General features: G+C 37.9%; 2 protein-coding genes and 1 long non-coding RNA gene across 4 annotated transcripts in view; 2 read left to right on the forward strand and 1 right to left on the reverse strand.

The window, feature by feature from the left end:
- lamb4 (laminin, beta 4) overlaps positions 1–11,056 on the forward strand; it is a 33,425-nt gene extending 22,369 nt beyond the window's left edge. For both annotated transcript variants that reach the window (XM_055193317.2, XM_055193316.2), the window contains 18 exons: positions 485–605; positions 730–907; positions 1,000–1,143; positions 1,247–1,478; positions 1,609–1,766; positions 1,898–2,122; positions 3,601–3,818; positions 4,013–4,109; positions 4,201–4,555; positions 5,625–5,785; positions 5,902–6,101; positions 6,177–6,362; positions 7,692–7,836; positions 8,138–8,345; positions 8,449–8,584; positions 8,732–8,902; positions 8,984–9,137; positions 10,688–11,056. In XM_055193317.2, coding sequence (XP_055049292.2) covers positions 485–605; positions 730–907; positions 1,000–1,143; positions 1,247–1,478; positions 1,609–1,766; positions 1,898–2,122; positions 3,601–3,818; positions 4,013–4,109; positions 4,201–4,555; positions 5,625–5,785; positions 5,902–6,101; positions 6,177–6,362; positions 7,692–7,836; positions 8,138–8,345; positions 8,449–8,584; positions 8,732–8,902; positions 8,984–9,137; positions 10,688–10,827 — 3,229 coding nt within the window. In that variant the 3' untranslated portion in view covers positions 10,828–11,056. The remainder of the gene's footprint in view (positions 1–484; positions 606–729; positions 908–999; positions 1,144–1,246; positions 1,479–1,608; positions 1,767–1,897; positions 2,123–3,600; positions 3,819–4,012; positions 4,110–4,200; positions 4,556–5,624; positions 5,786–5,901; positions 6,102–6,176; positions 6,363–7,691; positions 7,837–8,137; positions 8,346–8,448; positions 8,585–8,731; positions 8,903–8,983; positions 9,138–10,687) is intronic.
- LOC129434383 (uncharacterized) overlaps positions 1–13,261 on the reverse strand; it is a 60,605-nt gene extending 47,344 nt beyond the window's left edge. Inside the window, exons 1-3 of the long non-coding RNA XR_008640742.2 lie at positions 13,226–13,261; positions 8,427–8,533; positions 8,130–8,311 (exon numbers count right to left, since the gene is read on the reverse strand). This is a non-coding gene — a long non-coding RNA (uncharacterized lncRNA). The remainder of the gene's footprint in view (positions 1–8,129; positions 8,312–8,426; positions 8,534–13,225) is intronic.
- A 20-nt stretch (positions 13,262–13,281) lies between these two features.
- The window catches only part of lamb1a (laminin, beta 1a), a 36,913-nt gene continuing 31,002 nt past the window's right edge, over positions 13,282–19,192 (forward strand). The window contains exons 1-3 of the mRNA XM_055193318.2: positions 13,282–13,437; positions 14,164–14,336; positions 15,307–15,445. Coding sequence (XP_055049293.2) covers positions 13,395–13,437; positions 14,164–14,336; positions 15,307–15,445 — 355 coding nt within the window. The 5' untranslated portion in view covers positions 13,282–13,394. The remainder of the gene's footprint in view (positions 13,438–14,163; positions 14,337–15,306; positions 15,446–19,192) is intronic.

Consider the following 19,192-nt stretch of genomic DNA (forward strand, 5'->3'; position numbering starts at 1 on the left):
TCACAAGTCCACAAGAACACAAGTACAGACAAGAACGCATATTGAGAAACGGCTCCTGTCTTTGTCTTTAAGCCTCACCATTGGTTGAATTTGATAAACACATTCAGATGCACTTAACCCTGGAGGTGTCCCCAAAATGTCACCACAGTGACGCAGCGCGAGTTCCCTCGAAAGGTAACAATGTATCTTAAAAGGTAACACGATGTAACCTTGATCTCACTTGAAATATGTCCCCACATTTAGTCTTTGAATTTGAGGGTATTGGACCTGGAAAGTCCTTGAATATGAAGTTAACTAAGGTGCGGGAATCCTGCAATATGTACCTTTGACATACTAATATGAACTCTAAGGTGCAAAGCTGTACGTTTTGAAAGTGTACCACCCCAAGCACAGCTGGGGTACATATTTTGACCATTTGTTCTGACAGTATATGGTGCATGGGTCACCTATTGGCCTGTTTCATGAATCTATGTTTGTCCTGTAGGACAGCGACTCTGGATTCTCCAGTGTGTCTTCGCTCTGGCGATCATTATGAAGTGGAGATCACTTTTAGCAAGCAACCTAATGCCAACTATCTGTCCAGCTCATACATCCTAATCGACTCGGTAAGATTTCCTCCAGTTAGGCTTGGGAACATCTAATCGTGTTTTACCAGATCAATGAAGCCAAATAGAAAAGTCAATTTGTCTAGTTTATTTACCTCTATTCACATTTCCATCATTAATATAGCTGGGTCTCATTCCCAAAGTGGATTCCCTCCCAAACTTCTGCTCGAGCTCACAACTGGCTGAGTTTCAACAGTATCGCTGTGTTGTGTTAGGAGGGCAGATAGGAGAGCACACTCTTCCCGAAATATGCGAGAGGATTATTGGAAGTATATCCGCCTTTATTCACAACGGTGCAGTTTGTGAGTATCCTCTTCTGAATGTTTTAAAAATTTGTGTAGCATACCATAATGCACTGTTGACTAATCACGTATCCGTTTGTGTTGGCAACCAGCTTGTAATTGTAATCCAGTTGGAGCCTACGGTTCATCATGCAGTAAATTTGGCGGGCAGTGCGAATGCAAACCAAACGTTATTGGTCGCTGCTGCGATTCATGTGCTCCTCTGACGTATGGGTTTGGATATGATGGCTGCTCAAGTACGATCATATTCTGTTAAGTTATCCTCAGACTTTTGTACACTTATGCTATGAAAATCTAATACCTGTGTGTGCACATTTATGAGCTCTTTGTTGTCTTTAGCATGTGACTGCGATCCGTCTGGCTCTACTGCCGAGTTGTGCGACCAGAGAAGTGGACAATGTTCATGCCGGGATGGAGTAACAGGCCGTCAATGTGACAAATGTTACACCGGTTTCTTTGGGTTTCCCCTGTGCAGACGTTGTCAATGCAACGGGCTGTCGGACATCTGTGACCCTGTTACTGGAGTCTGTCTAGACTGCAGAGAGCACTCCACAGGACCTCACTGTGAAAGGTACGGCAAGATTTAAGGATTATGTGAAATTGTTTTGGTCATGTTGTTTCAGGATTTTAGTATCTAGGACTAACATGGGCACAGAGTTGTGGACTATTACCCATTGGGCTATTGTTTTTTTCTTTTTAAGGTGTGAAGATGGTTATATTGGTGACCCTGTCTCTGAGAAACCATGTGAGCCATGCCTTTGTCCAGATCTGAAAGGAAATGGACGTTTCTTCGCCATCTCCTGCAACAAAGATCCAAACTCTGTAAACCCATTCTGTGAATGTCTGCCTGGCCATACAGGTTCTTGTTTATTTTGTCCCAATACACAGGTTTTCCAAGACCATCAAATCAGCCAAAAATATAATTATACAATAAATACAATAGTGTTTATACAATCACGCTCATTAGACCTGGACCATTTCCTTTCACAGGACTACGCTGTGATGCCTGTGCACCTGGTTACTATGGTGACCTGAGGTTGCCAGATGCCCGATGTGAGGAGTGTGACTGCAACAATAATATTGATCCCCGTGACGGTGACGCATGCAATGCTTTAACTGGTGAGTGTCTGCGCTGTTTGCACAACACGGAGGGGCCACGGTGTCAGAGCTGCAAGCGTGGATATTACGGAAATGCACTCGATCAAGACTGCAAAGGTACAGCACATTAAGGAATCAAATAACTGTGATCAAGCATTTTTAGGAAGAGTGTTTCATTTTTGTTAATGTGTGTAATTTTGTGTAAATTAAAGGCGGAGTCCACGATGATTGAAAAACGCGTTGGAAAAGGAGACGGGCCAACTACCAAAACACACTTATAGCCAATAAAATCAAATCAAATGCCGGGTTGCGTATGTGTGGGGCGGGTCTATCAACAGAAGGTCCAGATTCTATTGGGGTAGGGGCGTGTTTGTTTAGGTGATTTCAAATATCAACATTGGCTTTCAAACATCATGGACTCCGCCTTTAAAGGGACCACACAATTTGAATGTACAGTACATTTTGGTTTTATAGTAAGCACTATATAGTTTTAAAGTACAGAAAGTGTCATAAATAGCTTGAATTAAAGGAAAATGCCGACTTTTTGGGACGTAAGCTTATTTACCATATTCCCCACTGTGGGTTCACACCAGCCGCGTTTGAGGTGTCAAATTCCTGACTACTGGGTTAGTTTGCCGCTTGAACATTTTAAGTTTACTCGTTTCATTTGCGCGTGAAAGCCGCGCATGAAATTCTAGTCATCAAGACATTCATGCAGAAATTTGGGTCATGGGAGGGGCTTCTGCGACTCCGCTCGCTTCCTGTGATCTCGGCACTACTAGAGCAAGCTCCTGATTGGTTAACGCAGCGCGTTTTTCCGCTAAAGTTCCAACTTTTCAACTTCATGCGAATGAGATGGAATCGCGTCTACCGCACTAAACGCCTCATTTGCGCCGCGAGACCTCCAGACGCACGTCAACGCGTCTTCACATTGACTTAACATTGAAATCACTCGTGGTTGACGCATCTACCATGGTTATTGTGAAAGCAGCATAAGATAAGTCGATACATACTCTTTTCATCTCTGTGCGTCCCGTAACTCTGTCTGAGCACCCACCGCTAGCATAGCTTAGCACAAAGACTGGAAGTAAATGGCTCCAGCTAGCATACTGCTCCAAATAAGTGACAAAATAACAAGTGATTTGCTTGTAGAACCTGAGAAGCCCGTGGTGAGGAGCAGTGACTTCGCATGTGTTGCGCTTATCAGTCCGTCCAAGTAGCAGTGCTTCACCTGCTGAGAATATAGTTTCCAATATGTATACGGTTAAAAGATGGCTGTGTCTCATATGACCTTGTTATTTGTACACGGTGTGACTATACAAATCACAACATATAGGAAAATGTTGGCGTTATTTTGTCACTTTTTTGGAGCAGTATGCTAGCTGGAGCCATTAACTTTCAGTCTTTGTGCTGAGCTTGGCTAGCGGTGGGTGCGTCAGACAAAGTTATGGAACGCACAGAGATGAAAAAGGTATGTATGGACTTACTTGACTCTGGGGGATACAGTGAATAAGCTGAAGTCCCAAAAAGTCGGCGTGTTCTTTTTAACTTTGTTACCTTTCCTGAAAAGTTTACTATTCTTATGTTATACTTAGAGTGTTCTTGTGACCCGAGGGGCACAGAAGTTTTAAAGTGTCCCGCTGGAAGCCCCTGTATCTGCGACCCGGAGACCGGTCGGTGTCCGTGCCGCACAGGTGTCAAAGGAGCCCTTTGTAATGAGTGTAAGGATGGATACTGGAACTTAGATGGGGAGTCTGGGTGCCAGCCATGCAACTGTAACCCAGAACATGTCCTCAGCAATATCTGTGATAAGGTAAATACTCTTATTTTTCTACAATAAAGTGGTAGAATTGTGCTAGCAATAAAAACTTCATGGGTTCGATCCCTGAGGACATGATTACTGATAAAAATGTATAGATTGAATGCTTTGGATAAATCAAGCCAGCAACATACTGAAAAATTTCAGCAGATCTGATGTCTCATATGCTTTATTTTATGTTGTCGCAGATCACAGGCCAGTGCCTCTGCGAGACAGAATACGGAGGCAGACAATGTGATGAATGTGGGCCCAACTTTTTTGGAAACCCAGATATACAGTGCATGTGTAAGTATTAGGTGCGGGGTGATCTTCTCCTTTCTTTCAAATACAAATTTATTTGTAGATCTAAAACAAAATCATGTTATTCTTCCATCAGCTTGTGACTGTAATATGGAGGGCACTATTTACCCAGCCTGTGACCCTTACACGGGCGAGTGCTTGTGTAAACCGGGAGTAATAGGAATATTTTGTGACGAATGCGGCCCGGGTCATGACACCATCTTTCCCACCTGCAAGCCCTGCCATACCTGCTCCCAGCTCTGGGAAAAGATTGTCTCGGATATCAAACTAGATACCGAAAGGATGGAAACTATAATGCCCTGCCCTGAAAACACCCGGCCTATACCTGATCTTGAACGGTTAAATAGATTGTTGGATAAGCTACAAAGTCTGCTCAACAAGACCGATCAGGATGAACTGGATAAATTAGAGAAGCTCTTGGCACAGATTAGGTATTAGTATTATAATATTTGTTCATATGTTGTTTTTGTATTATTGTACAATGGGGGATTATGTATGGGACTGGCTATGTGCACAACTGATTTGATCAAGCTTTACTATATATGAAGAGTTCAGATGCAAAACCCTCTCTAAGTGTTAAAATTTCCACTTCTAAAAAAGTCACTCTTCACTGTCCTATCTGATTAAGGGTAAAAGGCTCAAAATGCAGTTAATATCCTAATATATTCAGTAAACCTCCTTAAATCTGGTTAAAAACTCGACAATTGAAATCTGACGACCGTATCCTGGCGTTCATACAATTCTTCTTCTGAGCACTTAGAGGACTTTGCTGAAAAATTGATATGGCATTTAGTAGAATCTGCCAACAAAGCGGTATTTTTGAATGGCCTGAGGCTGATATTAAAAAGCACCTATTATGCAAAATCCACTTTTACAAGGTGTTTGGACATAATGTGTGTTGGCATTATGTGAACACAACGACCCTAAGATTAAAAAAATCCATCCGCTCCTTGTTTTTTAATCCCCATTAAATCAAAGCAGTCTCATTAGACATGCTGTTTTGATTCTCTTATCAGTGTGAGGTCATATTGATGAAGCCCCGCCCACTAACAGACCTGCATTACCATAGTTTCCACCCTCAGCGAGTTGTCCACTAGATACTATTGGCTCACTATCTGTTTGTAGTGAAGTGAGGAGCAGTATCTCATTTACATTTAAAGGTACAGACATATGTATTTGCTCCCACCCAAATAGGGGCATTATGGACATGCTATAATAAATGATCTGTTAGGTATTTTGAGCTGAAACTTCACGGACACATTCTGGGCACACCTGAGACTTATGATACATCTTGTAAAAAAAGGCAATTACATGTCCCCTTAAAGTAGATTTAAAGCAAAAGTATTTGATGAACAGTATAATATGTGCTGAGAGCATTCGGTCAATATCAATATCTCATTTTTGACGATTGTGCCGTTTATCAGCTTTTGCATCTAAGCTCTTTATATACTGTATATGCAAATCATTAATGTATAAATTGGTATTTTTCTCCCTGTTCAGGAATGAAACAGAGACCATAGACCCAAATCTAATTATTATCGACCCAAGCACATTGCTCAACACTGACATCGACAACATCCGCTTTGAGTTCAACAGGCTGCTGAAGAATCTCAGGGAGAAGATAAAAGACGTTCCAGTGATAGACATAAAAGCTTTAAATGGTTTGTGTGTAAAACCTCACATTATTTACCAACCCAGAATAATACTTATTTTTGGATAAGAAAATTGTAGCAGTTATGCGATATATATTAAACTATTTTGTGTGCTATTTCAACAGACAATGTAAATAAGATCAGGGAGCTCTATAAAAAATTTACTGAAGATGAAAAGAAATTGGAAGCAGCTAAGAAAATGCAAGAAGACTCTGAGAAGACGAGAGAGAAGGTCGCATTGGAGCTCACCAAGTGTCGCAAAGGACAAATTGATTTACTGGAGAAGAAAGTGAAGGATCTGAGTGTAGCCAAACTGAACGAGGAGGTGATTCAACAGTAAAACTTTGAAAAAAGAAATAATCAAATTGCTTTGAAATAGCATTGAATCTTTCTGCTATAGATCTGTGGAGCTCCAGGCGACGTGAAATGTGAGCAGGCGAAATGTGGTGGAGCTTTGTGCGGGAAGTGTGGAGGTCCGGGTTGTGAAGGGAGTTTACCCATCAGTCTCGATGCCTCTAAACTGGCAGAGATGACCAGGATAAACATCACAGAAGTCCGCAATGAACTCAAGGATGCGGACGCAAAGGCATGTCATGAAAACAAAATTTTCCTACTTTTGTGTACCCTGCATAAATTATTTTCATGGATATGCTTTAAAGCAGATATCTGATGCTTAGTGTGTATAAGTGTTGAGCTGTGGTCACACTGGACATTTTGTAATATTTTAATACAAATACAGAACAACAAGAAGCAAACAATATGCTTAAAAGTAGAGATGTATTGATATAAAATTTTCCACCGATAGCTGATTTTTCAGAATGATATCTGCCGATACGGATGCTGATAGTTTGGTGGCTATATTAAAGGGGCAATAAGTAGGATTTACCCCCATCTAGTGGTGAAATTGTATTTTGCATTCAAACGAACAGTGCTCTCTAGCTCTCTCGCCTCGCCTTTCCAAATGCGTGTTGCAACTACGGTAGCCATTATGTAATCACTGATCTCCTTGTCCATTGCTACTGGTTCACGTGTTCTGAATGAAAACACGTTGTGGAAACGCGTTGGTAGGTTAGTGCTTTTTGTCCCTCTCTGCTATTATAGTTTATCAATACGGCGGAACGATATGGATGCCTCCTTGGACTTACCCGTTCAATGTAAGTAAAGAGAAGAAATTCTAAGCTTACAAAGAAAAGTCAGATCACTGGCAGAGGTCATTTGACACCAATGAGAACATATTTATGAATATAGACATTGATTTTGATTAATAAAACACTTAAAATCCTACTTACAGTCCCTTTAAAGCAACACTATGTAGTTTCCATGTAAAAATGACTTACAGCTCCCCCATGTGGTTGAAAAGCGCAACAGTGCCTGGTATCAGACACTCTTCTGCAGGCAGTGGGAGGGGCGGGGCTGTGTGCTCTACCCTCCACCGCCACTTTCAGAGTGTGCTTGTAGCAGCTAGGAGGCTGCTTAGGTTGCAGCAACAGTACAATTTGTCCAGTTAAAAGTTGTTTTATCACTGAAATAATTTTAGAGAGATTATTTAAAGGTAAAAAAACTACATAGTGTTGCTTTAACTTGCATTAACTAAATTACATTGAACATTGATTATATATATTGAACATTAGGGATGTTCTTATACACAGAACTCAAATTCATTGCATCTTCCTGTTTTTTTGATTGACAGGATATATTGGCCATGATTTTGGGGTGTTAACCGCTAGCCAATATTGTGAAAAATTCCTTTTACTGACTTATACCGATTATTGGCCGATATATCGGTTCATCTCTGCTTATGTAGCAAACTCTGAGTGCAGATTTGCAAAGTGTTGCTTATCATTTGATGACACCTTAAGTGTTTTTAAACAGAAGACCTTGTGGAGTTTATGATTACTTTTTTTATCTTTTTCAGCTCACCGACACAACAAAAATGACTGATTACATCAAAAATCAAGCGAAAGAGATGATGGATAAAATAAATCAGTCTAAGAGTAAATCTGAGAAAGAAAAGGTTAAAATCAGGGACTTTTTAAAGAAGGTCAAGGACTACCTGAGAGGTACTGCATGTAACAGATCACATGAATTTTGCCTGATCTCTTGATGTATGAAAAGAATCAGATCATTTACTCAAATCACCCAAACCTCTCAATATTTTTTAAATGGAATATAAAGAAAACCATAAAATTCAAGCTTCTCTTTTCCAAAAAAAGTGCTATTAAATACTCAGGTTTGGATTTGAATGGGCAATAACAGAATTTTAGGGTAAACTATTACTTACTTTTAATAAAAGTACACGATAGTGTTTGTGTGAATTTCTTTTCCAAAGACATCATTAATTGAGGAACTGTACCTTAACAGATGAGCTGGTGAAGCCGGAGGACATTGAGAAACTGGCCAATGCCGTGTTGTCAATTCAGCTGCCCAAATCTCCCGATGACGTCAAGAAGATGATTGAGGACATCAAAAAGATCCTGTCAAACGTCACAGGCTTCAGTGAAGATCTCGAGCGCTTGGAAAAAGAAGCCAAAATAGCTGAAGACATGAAAAAGAGGGCCACAGAGATTTTGTGAGGCTGCAGTAATTTATCTGTATTATAAGTATTATTTCAAAGCCAACATCTTAACCAGTGGTCACCAGCTTCACTAACCTGTTCGTTAATGTATAACCAGGAAGAGAACAGAGGCCATTGATGTGAGCGAGATTGAAAAAGCGTTGAAGGATACAGAAGAACTCCATGACAAGATCAGGAATTATCTGAACGAAGCAGAAGACAACAATGATATTATCAGTGACAAACTTAATGAGGTAATAGTTTAAAACAGTATGCATAACAAAACAATGGCAATCACTTTCTGACTTCTTGTGATTTCACAATGGGTTTTTGTATGTAAAAGTCTTAAAGTTTATGTATAACATGCGTTAAGAAGCTGTTTTCTAATCGATTTTTACCAGAATAAGCCTAAACTGGAAAACATTGAGGATAATTTGAATTCAACACGAATTAAAGACTTACTAGATGAAACCAAGGCCTTAAAGGACAAAACAGAAATGAACAGAGCTCAGGGGAAGGAGGCCAAAGCCGCAGCAGATGCTGCCCTCAATCGTGCCAATGATGCCAGTAAGGTTAGTGGTAGTCTCACAAGCACAACATAACTTTCATGTAAATATGCATATTGAGTTTTTATTTATTTTTTGGTTTGGCAGGATCTTGAGAATTTGAAAGAGCAGTTTGAAAAATTAAAATCAAACGACAAGAACAATAGCGTCAATGAAGAGGCTAATGAACGCCTGAAGAACATCACAATGGAAGCAGAAAAAATGGCTAAAGATATTCAAGATAAAATGAAGGAAATTGAAGGTAAACTTTTTCCTGTTTTCTACACTCTGTCTCAGAAAAACAGGTACAAAACCTATAACTGGGATGGTACCCTATTAAAAAAGTACACCTTTGTACCTAAAGAGTGCATATGTGACCCTGGACCACAAAAAGTCATAAGGTTCAATTTTATGAAATTGAGATCTATACATCATCTGAATAAATAACCGACAGAAATTAAAAGTTGCAATTTTCTAGGCAGATATGGCTAGGAACTTTACTCTCATTTAGGCGTAATAATCAAGGACTTTGCTGATGTAACATGGCTGCAGCAGGCGTAGTGATATTACGCACTGCCCGAAAATAGTCCCTTGCTATTCAAAATAACCAAGGGGACTATTTTCGGGCAGTGCGTTATATCATTGCCCCTCCTGCAGTCATGTCACGGTAGCAAAGTCCTTGATTATTACGCCAGAATGAGAGTATAGTTCCTAGCCATATCTGCCTAGAAAATCACAACTTTTCTTAGTACACGATGTAACTACAGAAGAGTCACGTTTAAATAGGAAAAATATTGAAACTCTTTGATTATTTTTTTGTGCAATGCTAATGGTCTAATCAGATTCAATGGATTGTGGTAAGCTATGCTAAAAGTGGTACCGCCAGACCCGGAGATCAGCTGAATGGATTCCAAAACAGTAAAAATCAAATGTTTAACTCTAGGGAAGCAGGAAAATGAGCATATTTTCAAAAAAATATAAAACAGTATAGTCCAAATGTACCCGCCCCGAAATGACCCCTTACCCGACGTGCATAAATCATTTTTTTATCCTGGCCCGAGACAAACCTGAAAACATTAAACGTGAGTCTGCACCGACCAAATGAAAAAAAAAAATTTCGGGGAAAAAGAGACGGGGTTGGAAAAGCACTCGGTGCACACACGGGAGATAGTTCGGGTCTTCTTGGCCCTGTTCGGCAAAAACACAGTCATTTTAAATTATTCAAAGCAACTAATATAATACCTGACCCGTGTCCAAGGCACAAGTGAAACTTTTAGGGTTGGACCTCGGGTTTTTGCCTGAATAGTATGTAGGATTGTGGCCAAAACTGGTACTGCAATCACAAAACTTGTGGTTAAAACTGGTACTGCAATCACACAACTGGTGGCCAATACACAACATGACAACATAAAACCAAGCAAAAGAATGGCCGGACCACTGTTGTCAGTGATATAAATATTTAAAATGAAAATTATTTCTTAATGTCTAGTGACATATCAGGGCCATTTTATGATTAATTAATATAAAGTGGACCCGTAAAGAACACATATTACTACTAATAATTAAAAAAAATTATATATTTACGATAGGAAATGTATTAAAAAATATCTTCATGGAACATGATCTTTACTTCATATCCTAATGATTTTTTATATTTAAAAAATAATAATTTTGACTCATACAATGTATTTCTTAGCTTTTGCTACAAATATACCCGTGCAACTTATGACTTTGGTTTTGTGGTCAAGGGTCACCAATGTGAAAAGCGCTAGATACATTTTAATTAACCTAAATTTATCGGCGTGATTTCAGAATTGGAGAAGAGGATTCTAGATGCAGCCAAAAGAAAAGAAGAGAAGATTAAAGATTTGGAGGAGCTTCAGAATGAGGCGACTGATTTAAAGAACTTCATTGATGACAAAGTGGGAAAATACGGACTATGCTCCACTTGAGACCTACACGGGCTTCGCTTCTTCAAAATTAGATAAAAACGTTACCATGGGAGAATGCTGAAAGCATTGCAGTGCAAAGGATTATTGGATCAGTTCAGTCATTTTATGCAAAATCCTTTACACGTTTGTGTGCTGCTAACTCCTTACAATCTTGTGCTACAAATCAACCCTTATCAACCAAAAAAGATGGTGCTGTCCAAAGATATATTTCATATTAAAACTTTTTTAAATAATATTATGTTGCATTTTTCCTTATTTTTTCTTTTACATATTATGTTTCTTAGCAATATTGTTTAAATTATAAAATTATGGGGTTTACATTGAAATGTATGATCTTGACTGTCCACAAGGGGGCTCAAAAGTAAACAGAAAAGCCCCTGCCACTTTGTTTTGACTATGTTAAAGAAGTGGTCAGCTCCTTTGTTAACTTTACTTAAAGTAATGCATGTCTGTGAATGAACTTTTTGAGCTGTTTTGTAGTTTTTATCAATTAAATGCCATGCCAGAATAACATTTCACTCGTTTTCAAACTTTTATGCGTAATGGAAAAGTTATCTTAACTGTATTTACTTAAAGCCTTTCTTTTTCAGTTCACATTCTTTACAGCTGCAATAAGATAAAACGGTCAAGTTTACATAGGATGCCTGCTGCTTTAGGAATGTGTTCGTTTGTCTCTCGCAGGATGGCCTCTCTTTTGTGATGTGGTGTTAACAGCCTTTACATTTACTATTGACTTGCAAAGCCAAAGGTATTTTACAAAGCTGATCGTTATTTCATTGATGTCTGAGTGGATCTCCCACCCCCATTCAGCTGCTTTCCACTGCTATTTGAGACGCTTTTCGTCTGAGGTGATTACAAAATGTGCCAAAAAAGAGACAATGGAAAAGTCATGAAGCAAATTAAACTATATAACATGTTTTTACAACAACAAAACTGAAAGCTACTGTAAATCGTATAGTTCATTCTGGAGGAAATCATTTATTGGACCAGACAGTCTTATAATCAGCAAACTGATTAAATTTAAGTATCAGGGCGGCCAATAGTTTAAATGTTAGTTACGTTGATTAGATGTGTCACTTCAGTCTCTTTCTGAGAAAACTGGAGATCAGTAAATGTATGTGAGCTGGTTAAAATACATCAAATTTAATAGAAAATCCTCTTGCTACCCTTATTGTTAAAATAAACATTTGCTGTACATTTACATTCTGAATACACATCAAAACCTACTTTAAGTCATGTCTACTTATGTATAAACTAAGAAGATGCTGTGTTTTCTCTGCTCATCCATTTGGATTACAGTAATTTAACTCGGCCAGGATAACCACAACATGAACCTCATGGCCTTTGACTCACTGCCAAACAGTCTAATTAGTGAGGAATTCCTCAGTAATTTAAGGCTGTTTAACTGATCACAGGTCAGTTCACTCCAGCTTCTAATTATAAGAAGTAAGACTAACGGTTAACAAAACTGCTGTTAGCGTGTTGTAATTGTTTTTCGTGGGAAACTACAGATTAATGTATAAAGAAGAGCAAATCTTAACTTTATTGGAAGTTTGCATTTTTATGCTGCCATATTATACATGTCACTTCCACACCCTTACGAAAATTAACCATGGTTTTACTACAGTTAGCACCAAAAAAACTTACTGTAGTAAAACCATGGTTACCACAAAATAACCATGGTTTTGCTGCAGTAATCAATACACCATGGTTACTACACTTTTACCACAATAAAATGGTTACTTTTCGTAAGGGTGGTTCCACTGACATAAAAACCGTGGTATACTTTTGTATTTAGTATAGTAAACCAACACTCTAAAAAATATTGGGTTGTTTTTAACCCAGGGCTGGGTAACTATTGGACAGAACACTATAACCCAGCAGTTGGGTAAAAACAACCCATTGTTTGGGTCATTTTTAACCCAGAAATGTGTTCTGTCCAATAGTTACCCAGCTCTGGGTTAAAAACAACCCAACATTTTTACTCTTTGTTCATGTATACTGTAATATTCTGTAGTAAATACTGTAGTATAACTTACTATACTATGCTAAGGTTCAAATACACTAGTATCATGAAAATTACAGTCTAACTTCGTCTACTATAGAAAATACTAAAAGTATACTACAGTATTTTTTATGTGGACAAACACGGTAAATCGGAGTATTTTCTAAAGCATACAGGTAAAAAAAACGAATTTATTTCTCAATTGAAACGTATTTTTTAAATGAAGGTTTTGTCATTTTTTAGCTCCACGTCACTTGAAGGGGGTCGGCAAAATATCTATCTTTATTCAAAAATAATTCCATAAAATTGTAAAAGTTGCTGCTAATTTGTCATGTGTAAATATCCGAGTTGGCCTATGTTATATTTGTCTATTTTTATTTGGCGCAAACTTACCTCAAGAGAGCACCTTGATGAACTGGCGTGGTGCGCATGCGCGAAGATTGAGCAGAAAAGTTTCGCGCAGCTCCGGCAGATTCATCATTGCAGAGTGTGCTGGGATCGGATTCACACTACAGGGATCAGATTGGGACTGCTGGGAGCTGCAGTTTGCAGGATTACTGCAATGGATCTGGAAAATATGCTTTTACATCTTGTATCCCTTTTATGTAAGTTTTGTTTGGGCAGTTTGATTGAGATGTATAATTCTTCCTTTCATTTTGAATTTACATCTTTTAAAAGACGTAAAGTTACATTCGCTTTTTTCGATGTCAAATTTTACTTAAGTTTATTTAAATGATACATTTATCCTATCCCGTTTGCAGTAGAGTACAAGTTTACCAACTTTTTGTGAGGTAAACCTTATAACAGTTAGTCTATTCATTTACTTTAGACACCTCAGTTTGTTTGTTAACTTTCTAAACACACAATGAATTGAATTTGATCTTTTCGGGTTCATTGGCGAAATAATTCTGTTATTATTTACTTTTCCTGATAAATTTTAATGACCTTTTCTTTGTCACAATGTTAAAACCTCTACAGTTCACCCACAAGCCCACATAGCCAGTTGCATTTAATTTAATGTTCATGTGACCAACCACCCAAGTCAAGTCATACACTGAGACAGATCATATAAATTTAATCATTTATGCTTAACATTTCATTTTAAACATGAAATGTTTCTGAAAAAAAATATTTAAAGAGAAACAAAGGTTTAGCCTAATATACTAGTCAACATTTAAAAAATCCTCAAAGTTATCCTAAGACAAGAACGGGCATTGGGGATTGGTTTAATGAAAACTTTTATAAAAAGGTTTTGATCCACTTCAAATGTTGTCTACTGTTATATAATTTTGATCAGTACAAATAAATTTGGATATTTTTCTTCCACAAAGGTTTAGGGTCATGGGCTCTTGCAGAAGTACCTGAGCTGGGAGATGTTTGTACAGAGGGAAGCTGTTATCCCGCAACGGGAGATCTTCTCATCGGAAGAGCTCACCAACTTTCTGCAACCTCAACATGTGGAATTCTGAAACCTGAACCGTTCTGTATTGTCAGTCATTTGCAGGTAATTTACAGTCTTCGATGTCAAATACATGTAGATATTTTGGTCGAAACATTGATTTGTTAGTTAACTTTGTACTAAATGGTTTGGGGTTGGATAATAATGGGGCAATTTTGCATAAAATAAGACCACCTGATGGTTTTTAAAGGTTAAAGAGATAAACCTTAATAGCTTATAGATGTTCATCTAAAATATTTTATTTGACCTAGTAGTAATATTATAATAGCACATGTCAAAGGTTTTTCCCATTTGTGGGATTTCTCCCATCTTGAACTTCTTAGGAATGAGCTTTAATGTAACCACTTTATTTCATGTGGGTGTTTTTGTAACATGAAAACTATGTTTGCCTTTAGGCATCTTGTCTTTAGAGATTTGGTTCCGGCCCTGCGACCTTTAGATGTCTAGACTACATCCTTGTAGACAAAACGCTCTTAAATCTCGTACGTAGTATGGCTGGAAATATTCCATGAGGGCCCTTTGAATCTTTAAAAGACTGGCGTGCATGTTTGTATGGGCAAATTAATGCTATGGCTAAGTGATCACTCATGCCAGATTAAAACAGAGAGATAACTGCTTCACAGTATTGACTGGCGAAAGACATCACATCTTTCTATCAGTTTCTTTGATCAAGACAATCCGTGTGCCCTCATCCCTTCAACAAATAATCATTTGAAACGTTTGAGAAACCTTACAACATGCATACATTCAATGAAAATGATGATGTCAAACTGACGTTTGTTTTAATGTAAGCGGCTGCACACAATATATCGCTAATCTAATAGCTAAGTTAATAGGTTTTAAATTAAAATAAAAATGTTACAGAAAATTTCCATCTGGTCAACACATCTGCTAACAGCTGCTTCATGTTAATAAGACCGGCATCTTATGGCATCAGCATGTGTCATATAGCAATATGTGTAATCGCAAGAATGCAGTTGACATTTTCGGATTTTCCCACCCTTCTCTACCTCAGGAGCAGAAGAAGTGCTTTGTGTGCGATTCCAGGGATTCCTACGATGAGAGCACAAATCTGTTTACCGGACACAGAATTGAAAATGTTGTGACCACGTTCGCCCTGAACCGCTTGAAGACTTGGTGGCAGTCGGAAAATGGTAAGCTTATTTTTGACTACGCTTTTCTCATCTTCCTCACATTTTTAAAAGTACAGTCATAAACTGTAATGTAAATGTTTGTCCATAGTGCAGTCACAAACACAGAAAACCAAACCCACCTTGTGTAGTGTTCATGGGAAAATAGTGAGCCCGTGAAACAAGGTTTTATTAGAGGGGACTCTCGCGCCGTAGTTTCTCTATAATCGCTAATGGTTGGTCTTACATCGTCAAAGCAGTTGGCTAATTGCTGACCAGTTAAGATAATGGCCTGTCTTTAAGTGTGGAATGACAACTTTTTCCCTTGGGAAAGGGTTTTCAACCTTCCTTTATGGCTATGACATGTCTGAAGCCCGGTGTGTACAGTATTTTCCGAACTATAAGTCGTTCCGGAGTATAATTCGCATCAGTCGCATCAGTCAAAAAATGCATTTTATAGAGTAAAAAACATATATAAGTCGCACTGGACTATATGTCGTGTTTATTTAGAGAATGATTTCACAAAACCCAAGAACAGACATTTAATTTGGAAAGGCAAGTTATTAAACTGAACAATGGCACACAGAAGACAGAACAGTAGGCTGAATAGGTGTTTCTACATGTTAATTACCATTAATTCACCGGACACAATAACATATCAAACATACCTGGGAGGCTAAAATTGAATTAACACGACAAGCCAAATCAAGTTCAAAAAGGGCTTGAAGTCATTCCGCATCACTGAATCCATTGAATTACATAAATACAGGAGCAATATAGAGCGGACTCTCGCGGCTGTAATGATTTCTCTTGGTTCATAATATGAATTCATTTTGACATAAGTCGCACCTGACTTGAAGTTGCAGGACCAGCCAAACTATGAAAAAAGTGCAACTTATAGTCCGTAAAATACGGTAGTCTGTTTTTTACATATATGAGAACGTACCAACATGATCTCACAAAGTTCCGTGGGATAGTCACGGAATTTTGTGCTCATTTTTCCGTGGCATTCTCACGGATCTCCGCATTTTTCTGTGGCCGTGCTACGGACTGTCTTTTTCCGTGGCATTCTCATCGATTGGTTACTCAACAGCTTTTTCCTATTTTCAAACATTTTCACTTCGGTTTAGGGTTAGATTTGGTGTTTGCGTTAGTATGTTACTTTAACTATTGGTTTATACTATTTTTTCTGATTTATTCTTTTATATTTTCTAAACTTTAAACAATTGTCGCCTGCCGTTGGGGTTAGAGTTGGGTTTGGGTAGGGATGTCATTTCATGTAAATCTAACCCTAAACCGAAGCAAAAATGGTAAGAAAATAGGACAAAACAGTTGAGTAACCAATCCGTGAGAATGCCACGGAAAAAGACAGTCTGTAGCAGGGCCACGGAAAAATGCGGAGATCCGTGAGAATGCCACGGAAAAATGAGCACAAAATTCGTGAGATCAGGTTGGAACGTACGCACATGGTCGAACACACAGCCTTGCATAATTTATAGTATATTTATGAGTATAGTTTATTTGTCAAACTGCAATGCATCTCCTGGGCTACATACTACAATCTCTTAGTTGAATGCGTGACCTATGTGTACAATGTATGTGGGGTTTCAAAAATCGGTCCGTGCGTGTACCGTACATGTGCACTATTCTGATAATGAAATTGCGTTTTGCGCACTGTAAGCGAACACGTAAAAAACAAAGTATACTAAGTTCGGCCTTAAGGCCCTGTTCACACCTCGTATTAAGATGTGTTTGGTCGATCGAATCACAATTGGATGACACCAAAATACAGATGTAAACAGGTTGTGAAACACTTTGAGATCGTCCACTTTCAACCAAATTCAGAGGTAGTCGAAAATGTATTAGATCGGATTGCTTGTGTGGTGTAGACAATATTTTTACATCGGTCCTGACTTCTAGTGCGAACCCACAGTGTTTGGCGTGGTCTTTAGGCTATCATTGATAAACCTAAAAAGGCTGCATTATACATTTTTGTTTCACTTTGCGAGCGTGTAAAAGTGGTACATATTTATTTCATCAATTGCTCTGAAATATCCACGAAAGCCCTTACATATACATGTACAAAACGTTGTGTAGCATGTTTACGCAAATTAACAAAATAATGGCCATTTCGATTAATTGGCCAATTAAGTGAGGTTATAAGCTGAAATGGCTGGTTTACTAATAATATACTGTATATCTGCCTGTGAGTAATCTTCAAGAATGTTAAAACTGTATCGTATATGACATATGTTCCTCAAAAAAAAACAAAAAAAAAAACAGAAAGAGGAATGGGGAAATCCAGAGATTTACTGATTATGGCAACAGGGGAGCATGAATGTACAGAGACAGGAAACGAGGGCCATGAATGCAACCGGAGAAGCCTGTGAATCTATAGTTTAGAGAGAGATATGTGGTGTGGGAGATGCAGAAAAGCAATTACTCATCAGAAATACAGCAGACAACTGGACAAACAAATCGGGAAATACAGGGGGTGACGGCGAACCTCTGCTAACCGAAAGATATGCTCTGTTTATTCTCACTTTTGAAGTACTGTAGATGGACCCTGAAAGCAGATGTTCAGTGTAACTGTATAGCATATATAGTCCGCAGTACAACTACAGCGTGTAATGTACAAGTTACAGATGTTCCTGTGAAAATGGTTTCGTTTGTGCCGAAAGATTTTTCACATACTAGAATTCTCATAGGGCAGAATTGTAAATCATATTTATTTGAATTATTCTCCTGGACAATTTGATTTAATGGGTATGAAGTGTTGACTCTTGCCAAAGTCCCCAACTTTTTAGATGTTTCTTTTTAGTCACATGTTTGCTTTAGAGTGTCAGTGTCAGTGAGATGACAAATACGATTTTCTAAGTCTAGAATTAAAAGTTAAACATTTTATTATAAACTTAAAAAAAATGAGCTATGCTATATGCAAATTTATAGTTTTGTATCTTACTGGACATTATGGCTGAACAGTATTGAAGCAAATGCGATTTGCGTTAACTAACACGGTATGCAATACAATAATAATTTAGGTTTGTAAAATCTATTTGAACTTACTTAAACATGTTTAAAAAACAAAATTTTTTATAGCAAACATACAAGTTTTACATTCTTTCTGATTACTGATCAACTTTCATACGTCAGAGCATGCACAAGCATTAACATTCTCGTGCCAGTCTCTTTGCTAAAATGGTGACTATACAAAAACCTTTTGAATTATTACATTTATTTAGTTATTGCAAACTATTACTATATACACATCTGTGATATATTTCGATAATTTCAATATATGCAGCCCTACTGTACATAAAAAGACTAAATTGTCTAATTTGTGTCTATTTATATCCATAGAGTTTTTAAGTTAAAAACTTCTTAGACAACATTGCTGCTTAAAGGGATAGTTCACTGAAAACTAAAAATTTTGTCATCATTTTATCACCCCAGGTTGTTCAAAACCTGTATAAATTTCTTTGTTCTGCTGAACACAAATGAAGATATGTTGGAAAATGGTAAAAACCGAACAGATCTGTGACTTCCATAGTATTATTTTTCCTTCCATGAAAGTGAATGGTGCCCCAGAACTGCTTTGTTACAAACATTCTTCAAAATATCTTTCTTTGTATTCAGCTGAACAAATAAATTGTTTATAACCAAACAAATCTGGGGCACCATTGACTTCCATAGTATTATTATTTTCTTTCTATAAAATTGAATGGTGCCCTAGATCTGCTTGGTTACAAAAAATTTTCAAAATATCTTTCT

The sequence above is a fragment of the Misgurnus anguillicaudatus genome, chromosome 6, assembly GCF_027580225.2.
Source record: "Misgurnus anguillicaudatus chromosome 6, ASM2758022v2, whole genome shotgun sequence".
In the NCBI taxonomy this organism is placed as follows: domain Eukaryota; kingdom Metazoa; phylum Chordata; class Actinopteri; order Cypriniformes; family Cobitidae; genus Misgurnus; species Misgurnus anguillicaudatus.